The sequence below is a fragment of the Bubalus bubalis genome, chromosome 12 (genome assembly GCF_019923935.1).
Source record: "Bubalus bubalis isolate 160015118507 breed Murrah chromosome 12, NDDB_SH_1, whole genome shotgun sequence".
Taxonomy (NCBI): domain Eukaryota; kingdom Metazoa; phylum Chordata; class Mammalia; order Artiodactyla; family Bovidae; genus Bubalus; species Bubalus bubalis.
Window position 1 is genome coordinate 103,975,471 of NC_059168.1, and position 13,501 is coordinate 103,988,971.

A 13,501-nucleotide genomic window follows, 5' to 3' on the forward strand; every position below is an offset into this window, starting at 1 on the left:
TTCCCATCCCTGTGCCAGCTTCCCGCTGTACCACAGCAGAGCGTTCCTGCCTGCTGGACCACGGGCCACGCAAGGGCCGGGCTTTGCTCATTGCCGTATCTCAAGGCACAGGGTCCAGCAAACAGTTGGTGCTTGATACATGCTCGCTCAGGGAATGAAGGGTTGTAAGTTCTCTGGGAGAGGGGACCAAGCCTCTGGCTTCTGTCTGCCGCCAGCGTGCTGGGGACGGAGGCTAGGACTGGTGGAGAGGAACGCTCGAGCATGATTAAAAAGGGCGTCCCTGGTGGCTGAGATGGTCAAGAATCCACCTGCAACGCGGGAGGCCCAGGTTCAATCCTTGGGTTGGGAAGATCCCCTGGAGAAGGGAAAGACTGCCCTCTGCAGTATTCTTGCTGCTGCCCGCTCTGGTATGATTATACAGAGCTGCACTTGGCAGCCACAGTCCTGGGTTCGAACCCTGCTTTACTGATTCCTGGCTGTGTGACCTTGGCTCAGAAGAGCCTTGGACCCTCGTCTGTAACACAGGGATCATGGTCCCGATGACCGCGGACTTCACAGGGCTGTGAGTTACTCAGTCACAAATATTTGCAGCCCACCCGCTGTGCCCAGAACTCGGCCCTGGGAGGTAACTGAACAGGCCCCACCCCTTGGGGAGCTGCCGGGAGAGTGAGTGGGACAGAGAGCCAAAACATGAGTAAGCAAAAAAGAGGGTGTCTGGGGGAAAAAAGTGCTACGTGATAAGGGGTCTGGAGTGACCGGAGGGCAGGCCGCTCCTAACCACCGTGCCGGCGCCACCAGAACCCCGGGTCACAGAGGCGGACGCCGCCCAGCCGGTCAGGGCCCTGGGCTCCCCGCAGGGTCCTAAGCTCCATGTGCACTGGTCACCAGCAGGTGTCTGACCCTCAGCATCTGAGCTGGAGGAGGCCGCCAGCCCCGGGGACCTGAGAAGGCTTCCAAACAGCCGCAGGGCAGGGTGGAGGAGGCAGGGCGGTCGGAAGGGCAGGGCCCCTGGTGAGGGCCTTGGAGGCCACAGTGACCCTGGCGGGCCTCCAGTGGGGGCGTCAGTGGGGGCCCAGGTCCTATGAGGGGGCCTGTGTGCAGGTCGGGCTGCAAGGGGCAAGCGGGGGAGGCCAGGAGGGCGTCAGGTGAGGCCGGGGCGGCTCCCGAGATGGTTGTTTAGGAATGACCTGGTGAGCATTCTGGGAGTGCTGGAAATGTTTCCAGAATGTTCTGAACAGTCTTCACGGAAAGTTAGCAGGAGGGAAGTTTGGGGGTCAAGGGTCACCTGGATGTTTAAAAAATGATTCAAGAAGATGCCGGATGCCCGGGACAGGGGCCCCCAAACTTGCCTCTGACCTCCCGACCTTGGAACAAGAGGTCTGAGGGCCCCCCGCTTCCTGAAGTCAAGGGTCCTGGGACTTCCCTGTTCTGTCCCGGAGGCCAAGGGCCGTTGACCGGCCAGCAGAAAGGCCTGTGTCCCCAGAGAACCTTCCTCACGCTGGGAAACCAGCCTCCAGAGGTCCTGACAGACACATTCTCCCAGTGGGGCTTCTCGGGCCGATGACCCGCAATCCCGTTAGAGCCAGGACGTTCCCTGGGATTGTGTCGGGCCTGGCAATACTCTTGCCTGGAAAATTCCATGGATGGAGGAACCTCATGGGCTACAGTCCATGCGGGCACAAAGAGTCGGACGCAACCGAGCAACTTTGCTTTCGCCTTGGCTTTCTCCCTGCCAGCCCCACCAGGCCCGGGAAGCCCTGGGGCAGTGAGTCTTCGGCCTGAGCCCCACACCCTGTGCCCCAAACCTCCCGGGCTGGCCAGGGGGACCCCAGCTACCTCTTCCGGGAAAGCTGCCTGCTCACCTTTGCTCCTTCATGAGCTGAACAGATTGAAGCAGCCAGGGCTGGCGGCTGTCTGGACCCCATGTGCTCGGGGCCCAGGAGGGCCGGGCGCCCCGGCAGGCCGTAGGCCTGGCCTGGCCTGCCCCTCACTCCTTGCTCGGCCCGCAGGGACAACTTTGCCCGCTGGCCTGCAGCTCACGTGTGGCTTCCCCTCCTCACTTGGCCTGCCACCCATTTCACAGATGAGGACACCAAGGCTCAAGGAACGCAGAGTTTCAGACCCAGAGCTTCCTCTCTGGGCAACTGTCGTTCTGACCCTCTCTCCACCACTAGGTAGGCACACGCTCCCTGCTTCTTGCCTTTGTTGAGGATTTAAGGGGCCCCTCTGTGCAGGAAGGAGGGGGACACTCCTGTGATTCTGCTGGAGCCAGGATGGGGCGGTACATCTGTGCCTGCAGGCCCACTCCCCCACCCGGAACCCTGGCCCCAACACCCCACATGGCGCCCTCTGGGTGGCCCATCCTGTACCCACCAGCTTTGAGAGCCTGCCTTTGGCCGAGTTGAGGCGCCAGTGATATCTTAGAGGCCCCTGTGAGCCCTGGCCTGCGCTACATGCAGCCCCGCAGCTGAGATGTCTGGGCCTCAGGGCTGCCTTGGGCCCCTCTTCTGCCCAGAGGCCACCCTCTCTCTACCAGGACCCCAGGCTGGCCACCTCAACCCCCACCCCCGCCTCCACGCCCTCACCTTGGAACATGCCTTCTACCCTGCCCAGAGCCCACCACCTTGGGTTCCCACTGCAGAGGCTCCGCCCAGCCTCCAACACAGGAGCTCCCCACCAGCCCGCTGGGCTCCAGGCACTCAGCTCTCAGAAGGAGCTGAGTGGACACCGTGGAGCCCCTTCACACCATGGCCCGCCTCTGGGGCCCCGGGCTCGGTTCTTACTCTGGAATCTTCTCCATCTGCATGCAGCCTTTGAGACTCAGCTCAGACGGCTCGCTCGGCGTGCATAGGTCTCCCCCCATCCTGGGGGCCCTGAACTCCCTGGGGCACCCTAGGATGACCCTGCCCCAGGCCCAGTCACGGAGCCGTCCCCTCTCCCCGCTGCGTTCTGAGTGACCCCCGTCACAACACTTTGAACATCTGCGGTGTAGCCTGGTCAGCTGGCCCTCCCACAGCAAGTGAGTGGTCTTGGCCAAACGTGCCAGCACGGAGGGCCCCAGTCTGCCCTGGCCTGGGGTCTGACCCGGCCGGCTGGCAGGCAGGGTCGGGGCCTGCACCCTGCACACCCAAGAGGGCACTCAGAAGCTGAGCCTTTTGGTTCATGCCGTTTTGCTCCAGCCTCCTGCGGTCCAGCTCTTCTGGGGACCGGAGGGGAGGCCCCAGGTGGGGCCTTTCCACGCTGCGAGGGAGTGTGGCCAGAAGGCAGAGGGGCAAGGCCGACCCGGGGGGCTCACACCCCTGAGCGAACAGCATCAGGAGTGAGCTTGGCCCTTGCTCCCCTGGCTCAGCCTCACTGGACGCTGGGAGGGGCTCACCCCATCTCACAGCTGAAGGCACCGGGTTCAAGCAGAGACTGAGCCCAGGCGGCCCCCAGGAGGGCTCACGCGAGGGTGGGCAGGCAGAGGCCTGGCTGGGGGCCCAGGGGCAGGCTTACGTCTGTCACCTGCAGGGAGAAAGACGCACAGCGCTGCCCGCCCAGGACGGAGGGCCGGCCGGCCACGCTCTGGGGGCGGCCAGCTCCCACCCCGCCCCCAGCTCCGGGCCTCCCCACTCACCAGGGCCGCAGACTGTGGACTTAATCCCGGTTTTCTCCAGCACAGGGACCCGGTTGATGGCACCTTCAATGTGCTGGGTGAACACATCCCAGTCCAGGTCGAAGAGGCCGAAGGCAAACTCGTCTGACACCTGGGGACATGGTGGGAAGCTGCCCTGTGCCGGTGTCCCCTGGGGTGAGGAGCCGGGCAGGCCCTGGCCAGCGTCTCCATCAGGTGGTGATGGTCTAGACAGTCCCCTGTGTGTCTCCCGCCCCCCCCCCACCCAGAGGGCCTGTCTGCTCCCCCTTCCTGCCTGGACCCAGGCCCACCTGCTCTGCCCTGGCCTATTGCAATGGCCTCCTGCTTGCTGCCCTCCTTCAACCCATTCGCCCAAGTCAGATCAGGCCCTTTCTTGCTCTCGAGCCCCACAAGACCCCCTGTGACTCTGTGTCTCATAAAACCCTACATAAGCAGGCCCTGCCCACGTCCACCATGGACCCACAGCCACGCTGACCTTCCTTCGGTTCTTCGAGGACACCAAGCTTGGTCTGACCACAGGGCCCTCACCTCCACGGGCGAGCTGCTGCCCCCCCTCCCTCTGCAGGGTCCACTCAGATGTCAGACCCCCACCCAGCCCTGCCTGACCGCAGTCTGAAGGACATCCTTCCATGCCAGTCTCACTAGGCTTACCCTCAGCCTGTTAACTTCACTCAGGGTTCAGATCACCATCCCAAATTACGTGACTTCTTTGTTTATTTATTGTGGGTCTCCCCACCAGAATACAAGCATCTGGGCACAGAGACTTTTATCTTGCTTTTCCTCTTTCTCCCCAAAGTAAAACAGTGTCTGGCCGAAAGAAGTCATTTTATTGTTCAATTTGAAGACCAAACACATGAATACTAGAGCTGGGGTGACCCATATGTGGTTGAAGTGGCTGAGGGTGCTGAGGTGGGCGCTGGGCCTGCATGAAGCTTCCTGCAGAAGCTGCCAGGAGAGCAGCCCAGGCCGGAGGGAGACACAGCTAGAGCCACGGCGGGCAGGGGAGGGTGAGGGATGCTTTGCTGACGGGCGGAGGGCTTACATGCCTTCATCATCTACTAGAGTCCCCACTGTATAGCTTGCAGCCTCTGACTGCTGCTGCTTTGAGGCCAGCCCTCCGCCTGCCCCGGGTCTATATATGCCCACATGCCAGGTTCTTAAGGGCTGCAGAAATGTGGGTTCGACTTCATGGGATCGGGCACCTGCCACTTCTCAGGTGTGGGGAGAGCTCCAGGATGGGGGTCTCTGGAAGAGGGCGTCTCCGCTCTGAGACGCAGCCCCATGCCCCCCTCGAGCCCTGGTGTCTCACCTCCTCCCAGAAGATGGGGTTGGTCTCGTAGCCGCCCACAGACAAGGCGTCCCCCTGCAGCCGGAGGTAGACGGAGGCGTCGTGGTCGCGGACGTTGGGCATGTTCTGGAGGGCAGAGCACAGAGGCCTTGGGGTCAGCGGGGCAGGGTGGTGGGCCAGCACCTCCACCAGGGCTCACACACCCTGCAGGGCCCACGGTGCCTCCTCCTCATTGTAGGACCCTGAGGACACGGTGGACCTGGGCCTCGCTTACACAGTGGACAGAGCCCCCTGCTCACACCCATAAGACAGCAGCAGAGATGTGGGGAGGAGGGGGCAGCTCAAAGGTAAAACCACAGACAGCAGAAGACAGGAGAGCTCCACCAGCCCAGGGGGACAGAGTGGGTGGGGGGCATGCCTCAGCTGGGGCTGGGGGGCAGAGTGGGTGGGGGCCGTGCCTCAGCTGGGGCTGGGGGTCAGGGGAGAGTCTGCCAGCCTCCATACTCCCTGTCGTCTGCAGAGGCCCAGCCTGCAGGCGGTGGCCAAGCACATGCGTGTAAGTGTGTGCATGTGTGTGCATGTGTGAGAGTATGCACGTGTGTGTGAGTGTGAGAGAGAGTGTGTATGTATGTGAACAGAAGGTTGGACTAGGGTCTCCTCAAAGCCGTCGGACCCTGGTGCCCTCCGTCCAGATGCCGTGACCTCCAGGCCCGAGCCCCGCCCCACAGGCCCGCGGACGTGTCTCTGGTGAAAAGGGTCCCAGAGACCCCAGGCTCCAGGGAGGTGAGGAGTGGGCTGCCATCCCCCCTCAACAACAGACTGGAGATTCTTTTGGAGACACTGACACCAAGGTCCCTCATCAAAGAGAAGAGTGTTTGACAGAAGGACTGGATGAGGCCAAGAACATCTTCCAGGTCAGGCTAAAACACATGAGGCGCGGGAATCAGGAACGGGGAAAAGTAAGAAAATTAGAAAGTCAGTCCTGAAGGGCTGACATTTACCTCACAGGGGCTCCAGGAAGAGAAAACACGGAGAATGGAGTCATAGGAAAGTCAAAGTAAAAAGCCAAGATGACTTCTCAGATTGAAAGTTGTGAATCTCAGTCCTGAAGGGCCCACGAGTGACTGGACCAGGCCTGCACAGAGGCCGTGCTGGAATGGACCACTGGGACACAAGTGAACACGTGGGTCCTAAATAAAGAAACAGTAGCCCTGGGGGCTGGAAGACCTGGGGCAAAGTCCAGCAAATTCTGAAGACGACTTTGAAGGCAGAGTTCCTCATCAGAGTTCCTCATGAGTTGAGTGTAAGAAAGAATAAAGATTTTTTTTTGACTGTTCATGTACACAGAAACATTTATCTCCCCAAGTACCCTTCTCAGTAAGTGGCCAGAGACCATGCCGTGGACACAGAGAGCAACAGATACGAACAGAAGATGGGTGAGGAGGGTCCCGGGGTGACTGCGGAGCAGAGGCTGATGGAGAAGATCAGAACGAAGAGCCCTTTGGGGAGGGGAGTGCAGCTTGGAGACTTTACATGATCTCTCTGCTCTGTATGAATATGCAGAAAATATTACTGTTTGACAGATCTTTTGAGACGTTTGGGGGGGAGGGCGGGGAAACTGTGACAGTTATGAATGTAGATGCAAATATCCAGAGGATGAGACGGTTGGATGGCATCACCGATTCAATGGACATGAGTTTGAGCAAACTCTGGGATACAGCGGAGGACAGGGAAGTCTGGTATGCTGCAGTCCACAGGGTCGCAGGGAGTCGGACATGATTTAGCAACTAAACAACAACAAGCCTTCACAAAATACTAGGAAACGGAACCCAGCAACATATAAAAAAGATTATCTACCATGGCCAAGTGGGGTTTATTTCAGGGACGCAAAGTTGGCTTAACATCTGAAAATCAATCTAGGTCATATACCACTATCAATAAAGGGTGAAAAACACTAATTTATTATTTCAATAGGTGCAGAAAAAGTATTTGACGGATAAAAACACTTTCATCATAAAAACAGTTAATATCCAGGAACAAAGAGAACCTCCTGATAAAGGACATCAAAGAAACGGAACCGCAAGGAGAGAAGAGAAGCCTCCTCAACCGCCAGTGCAAAGGAACAGGAAAGTACAGCACAGGGAAGCCTACAGAGCTCCTCAGGAAGATTAGAGACACCAAGGGGACATTTCATGCAAAGATGAGCACAAAAAAGGACAGAAATGGTATGGGCCTAACAGAAGCAGAAGATATTAAGAAGAGGTGGCAGGAATACACAGCGCTGACCTAAAGCCAGACATCCTGGAATGTGAAGTCCAGTGGGCCTTAGAAAGCATCACTACGAACAAAGCTAGTGGAGGTGATGGAATTCCAGTTGAGCTATTTCAAATCCTGAAAGATGATGCTGTGAAAGTGCTGCACTCAATATGCCAGCAAATTTGGAAAACTCAGCAGTGGCCACAGGACTGGAAAAGGTCAGTTTTCATTCCAATCCCAAAGAAAGGCAATGCCAAAGAATGCTCAAACTACTGCACAATTGCACTCATCTCACATGCTAGTAAAGTAATGCTCAAAATTCTCCAAGCCAGGCTTCAGCAGTACGTGAACCGTGAACTTCCAGATGTTCAAGCTGGATTTAGAAACGGCAGAAGAACCAGATATCAAATTGCCAACATCCACTAGATCATCAGAAAAACAAGAGAGTTCCAGAAAAACATCTATTCTGCTTTATTGACTATGCCAAAGCCTTTGACTGTGTGGATCACAGCTAACTGTGGAAAATTCTTCAAGAGATGGGAATACCAGACCACCTGACCTGCCTCCTGAGAAATCTTTATGCAGATCAAGAAGCAACAGTTAGAACTGGACATGAAACAACAGACTGGTTCCAAATTGGGAAAGGAGTACGTCAAGGCTGTATATTGTCACCCTGTTTATTTAACTTATATGCAGAGTACATCATGAGAAATGCTGGACTAGATGAATCACAAGCTGGAATCATGATTGCTGGGAGAAATATCAATAACCTCAGATATGCAGATGACACCACCCTTATGGCAGAAAGTGAAGAAGAACTAAAGAGCCTCTTGATGAAAGTGAAAGAGGAGAGTGAAAAAGTTGGCTTAAAACTCAACATTCAGAAAACTAAGATCATGGTATCTGGTCCCATCACTCATGGCAAATAGATGGGGAAACATTGAAAACAGTGAGAGACTTTATTTTTTTTTTTTTGGTCTCCAAAATCACTGCAGATGGTGACTGCAGCCATGAAATTTAAAAAATGCTTGCTCCTTGGAAGGAAAGTTATGACAAACCTAGACAGCATATTAAAAAGCAGAGACATCACTTTCCCAACAAAGGTCCATCTAGTCAAGGCTATGGTTTTTCCAGTGGTTATGTATGGATGTGAGAGCTGGACTATAAAGAAGGTTGAGTGCCAAAGAATTGATGCTTTTGAACTGTGGTGTTGGAGAAGACTCGTGAGAGCCCCTTGGACTGCAAGGAGATCCAACCAGTCCATCCTAAAGGAAATCAGTCCTGGGTGTTCATTGGAAGGACTGATGCTGAAGCTGAAGTTCCAATAGTTTGGCCACCTGATGGGAAGAGTCAACTTATTGGAAAAGACCCTGATGAGGGAAAGATTGAGGGCAAGAGAAGGGGACGACAGAGGATGAGACAGTTAGATGGCATCACCGACTCAGTGAACATGAATTTGAGCAAACTCTGGGAGACAGTGGAGGACAGAGGAGCCTGGTGTGCTGCAGTTCATGGGATTGCAAAGAGTCGGACACGACTTAGCGACTGAACAATAATGTAGCTGATTCGCTTTGCTGTACAGCAGAGACTCACAGTGTGTTGTAAAGCAGCTGTGTGTCAGTCACTCAGTCAAGTCTGACTCTTCGCAACCCCTGGACTGCAGCCCCCCAGGCTCCTCTCTTCATGGAAATCGCCAGGTGAGAACACTGGAGATGGCTGCCATTCCCTTTTCCAGGGGATCTTTCCGACCCAGGGATAGAACCTGGTTCTCCTGCATTGCAGGCGGATTCTTTACTGTTTGAGCCAACAGGGAAGCCCAAAGCAACTATACTCCCAAAAAAAATTAATTAAAAAAATGAATTTAAGAAAGAAGTGTGAAACTTGTACTGTAAAAATTAGAAACAATTTCATAAAAAGACAATCCAGGGACTTGCCTGGTGGTCCAGTGGTTACGTCTCCATTCCTCCAATGCAGGGGGAACAGGATTGATCCCACATTCCATGCCGCCAAAAAAAGTTTATTTTTTTTTAATTAAAAAAGACAATCCAATGAAAAATGAGCAAAGTGTCTTAATAGTGGTTTTCCCCAAAAAACATACATAAGGCCAATAAGCTCATGAAAAGATGCTCAACATCATTAGTCATTAGGGAAATGCAACTCAAAACTACAAGATACCACTTTACACCCATGATGATGGCTAGAAAGAAAAAGATAGTAACAAATATTGCTGACAATGTGGAAAAGTCAGAACCCTCATGCACTGAGGCTGAGAGTGTGAAACAGTGCAGCTTCTTTGGAAAACAGTCTAACAGTCAAAAAGCCGCACACAGAGTTAGCAACACTCCTCTGTAACCCAGCAATTCCACTTCGAGGTATCCACCCAAGAGAAAGGAAAACATACGTCCACACAAGTCTTGTACGTGAATGTTCACAGCAGCACAATCTACAGTAACCAAAAAGTGAAAACAGCCCAAACAGCCAGCGGCAGATGAAAGATCACGGTTTACAGGAGCGTATTATTCAGCCCTAAAAAGAAAGGAAATTCTGACACATGTACTAAGAGGACGAGCCTTGACAACGTCATGCAGAGTGAAAGAAGCCAGGCGTAGAGGCCGCAAATCATGTGATTCCATTTCATTCAAAGTCCAAAATAGGAAAATCCATAGAGAGAGAAATCAGATTAGTGATGACCTAAGCTAAGGGTGGCATGGGAAACGGGGACTGATAATGTGAATGGGGCTGTAGGGACAAAGATAATGTTAGATAAATGGCAGCTAGATGGTAGATACGGATGGCTATAATAATAACAGACGGATGATCAATAATGGAGGGATGGATGGGTGATAGATGATAGACAGATAGGCTCAGTTCAGTGCAGTTCAGTTGCTCAGTTGGGTCCAACTCTTTGCAACCCCACGGACTGTAGCCCGCCAGGCTTCTCTGTCCTTGGGATTTCCCAGTCAAGAATACTGGAGTGGGGTGCCATTTCCTGCTCCAGGGGATCTTCCCAACCTAGGGATCGAACCTGCATCCCCTGCGTCTCCTGCATTGGCAGGCAGATTCTTTACCCTTGAGCCACATAGATAGGAAGAATTAATGACAGCTACATAGGGAACTGAACAGCTGGAAAAACATACTTATTAATAGTAACTCCAGGAAACACAAGAAGTTGGACACTGCTTGCTCAGGAGTTAACGATGTTTTCATTGCCATCAGATTGCAAATACTGACTACTGATTTAACTAATACGTGAATGAGCAAAAAGTAAAATCATTTCAGAAAGCAAGTGGGAGTGAGGAGAAGCTCACTTCCCCTGCGGGTCCAGGGCACCGAGCTGGCTCTCAGCACCCCCAACCCTGGAGATGGACTCCTCAGGTGTGATCCCTCCACCCCACATTTGAGGACATGCAGCGACCAAAAGGGGCCACCCGGCAGGGGCCCTGCCTCCTACTCCGGACTGCGGGCCGCCTGGCTCCTCTGAGCACGGCAGCAGGGACGTCTGCGCCGAGGAGCTGCAGTCAGGAGCCACACGGGGAGTTCTCGGTAACCGAGCACTTCAGAACCTGTGATCTTGTTACCTCTGTTGTCTCTACTACCCGAAAAACAAAACACATGAAATGCTGGGGCTCCGCAGGGCGGGACGGTGGGGACACCTGGTGGTCAGGACGGCCCCTGCATGTGTCCAGCAGGATCTGTGTCCCTCCTCCCGGCCTTGCAAGGCCCCCGCTGCCACAGAGAGCCCAGCCCAGTCTCAGCTCAGCCCAAGGCGTCCACGGGGCACCCTCGCTGCCCCCTGCATCCAGGAGCCCACCCTACAGGTGCGACCCCAGGCCACTGCTGCCACTGCCTCCTGATCCCAGCCCGTCCCCGTCCATCCGCTGCTCCTGGCCTCACCCTCGTTCAAATCCCGCCAGTTGCTTCCTCCAGGAAGCCCGTCTGATGGCGCCAGGCTTCCCAGTTCTCTGAGGCCCTTCCTCACCTCGACGTGCCAGGCACTGCGCTCAGCCCTTCAGCCCACCACTTGGTTCCTCCCTCAGCACGGCCCTAAACAGTTTTAAACCCATTTTGCAGAAGAGGACACAGGCTCTGGAGGCACCTCGGCTCGCCTGGCTGGCTAATGGAGCGGGTCGGATGCACACCCCAGGCTTGGGCCTTTTCCCATGGCTCCGCCGCAGCAGAGCAGTAGGTGGAAGGCAGTAGGGTTGCCAGACCCATCACGCAGCATCTGGGCCACCGTGTCTGGTGGACGCAGAGACCAGATCCAGAGAGGTCCCTGGATGAGGTCACAGAGGAGCCGAGGACAGCGCTCGCCTAGGACCCAGGATGGCACAGCTTCTTAGAACTGGGGTCCTTGGGGCAGCACAGCCCCCTGGTCCCCCAGGAAGAAAGAAGAAGGGCATGTTGTCCAGGGGGCTGAACCCTGAGCCCTCACAAGCAGCCTGGGGCATCCAGGCCCCCAACACCATGAGGCCCAGACCTGGGCAGTTGGCCCCTCACAATGCAAGACTCTCCACTGTCAGGGAGTCTCCTGACCATCCATAAACAGACCCGGGTGTCAGGGACCTCCCAGCATGAGCCCCAGAGCCCAGTTACAGGAGCTGCCTTGGCCTAAGCGAGCTTGTTCTCTGACTCACCAAGGGGTCAGACCATGTGGGAGGTCAGGGTCAGGGGCCCGTTCCTCTCCCAGATTCAGGCTGCCCAGGTGTGATCTCAGGAGAGGCTGCCCTCCCAGACTCCCCATGTGGAGGGGAGAATGGGGAACTTGGTTCCCAGCCCCGAATCTCCTCTTTTCTCCTACAAAGAGTCTAAGAGTTTCTGGGGCTGGTGGCCCTTCCCTGGGGTGGAGCCTGGGGTTCCCAGAGGCACACAGGTCTCCGGGAGATGGTAGTGTTTGCAAGTAACACGAATAACCCCAGTGTGGCACTGATCTTAAAAATTCAGGGAGTGTCCACACTGCCCTGCTTCTCCCTGAAGCTGCCTCAAAGCCAGGCATCACATGCATCGGGGCGCAGAGAGGCTGAGGCTCCATCCCAGGCTCCGTGGATGCCCTGTGACCCTCCTCCTCCCCACCAGGATGTGGCCCTCCTCTGCCCAGACCCATCCCCAGCTCTAGCCCAGCCCCCTGTCTACAGATTCCCTGTTGGTTCAGTTAGTAAAGAATCCGCCTGGAATGCAGGAGACCCTGGTTCAATTCCTGGGTCGGGAAGGTCTGCTGGAGAAGAGAAAGGGTACCCACCCCAGTATCCTGGCCTGGGTCGCAGAGTAGGACAAGGCTGAGCGACTTTCAATTTCCTTTTCCAGTCCAGAGCGGTCAGAAGGTGACCCCTGGCGGCCACTGGAGATATTTCCCTCGGAACCAGGGCCGGCGGCTCGTCCCACCGACACCGCCTCTTTCCCCAATGACTCACTGCACGTAGCATACCACAGCCCTCAGGAGGAATGTGCTGGATCATATCAAACCCATCCATGAGTAAGGGAACTTGGTGTTGGAAGAGGGGGGCGGGAGACGGTAGAGGCTCCAGTCCTGCCCCAAGTCCCCACCCCCTTCACAACTGGGCCCACCCAGCAGCCAGCCTGGTGACCCGACAGAAGCCAGGCTTGTCCAGGGCAGGGACAAGGCTCCTGGGACCCTCCCTGCTGGGGCCTGGCCCTAATCAAGGTCAGCCCCATCTCTTACCCACACCTGCGTGCCCAGGCCTGCCTCCGAACCGCCTGCTCCTCCCCAGCTGCCGTGCCCTGCGCCCTCCCCTCCTTCCCTCCTCCCCTTATCTCCCCTCTGCCTCCCCTTGATGTCTCAGGAGGCCCTTCGGATGTGGTCTCTGCCAGGGCACTGCCCTGGTCCACAGGCTGTGGGTCCCTGGGGCCCCAGTGCTTACCAGCCCGTTTTAAAATAAATAAGTCTATTTACTTGCTCGTACCTTCCCACTGCCAGCTCACCTGGGCAAGAACTGGGTTCTTATCTCTGTTACAGCCCCAGTTTCTAGAACAGGGCCTGGAGCACAGAGCTTATCTAGTCAATGTTTGACGGAGAGGGTGGCAGGGAGGGTGGGTTGGTAATTCGTGTGAATAAATGGACGGATGATGGAGGAGTGGTGGGTGGCAGACGGGTGGGTACAGGGCAGGAAGGATGGGCAGGTGAATGGGTGGGTGAATAGGTCCATCAGCAGATGGGTGGATGGAGGGCTAGAGGGAGGGAGGGATGGAAGGAGGGATGAGCAGATGCAGGGAGGCAAGATGGACAGAGAGGAAGTGAGTGGAGGAAAGACGGGTGGGTGGAGGGAGAGACGGGTAGGGGGACAGAGGGATACGTAAGCAAAGGGATG

At 55.8% G+C, this 13,501-nt stretch overlaps 1 protein-coding gene across 14 annotated transcripts in view; it reads right to left on the bottom strand.

Annotated features, from left to right (window-relative positions):
• The window catches only part of SARDH (sarcosine dehydrogenase), a 63,274-nt gene that overhangs the window by 42,935 nt on the left and 6,838 nt on the right, over positions 1 to 13,501 (bottom strand). For all 14 annotated transcript variants that reach the window (XM_006062462.3, XM_025262059.2, XM_025262058.2 and 11 more), the window contains exons 9-10: positions 4,944 to 5,048; positions 3,617 to 3,746 (exon numbers count right to left, since the gene is read on the bottom strand). In XM_006062462.3, coding sequence (XP_006062524.1) covers positions 3,617 to 3,746; positions 4,944 to 5,048 — 235 coding nt within the window. The remainder of the gene's footprint in view (positions 1 to 3,616; positions 3,747 to 4,943; positions 5,049 to 13,501) is intronic.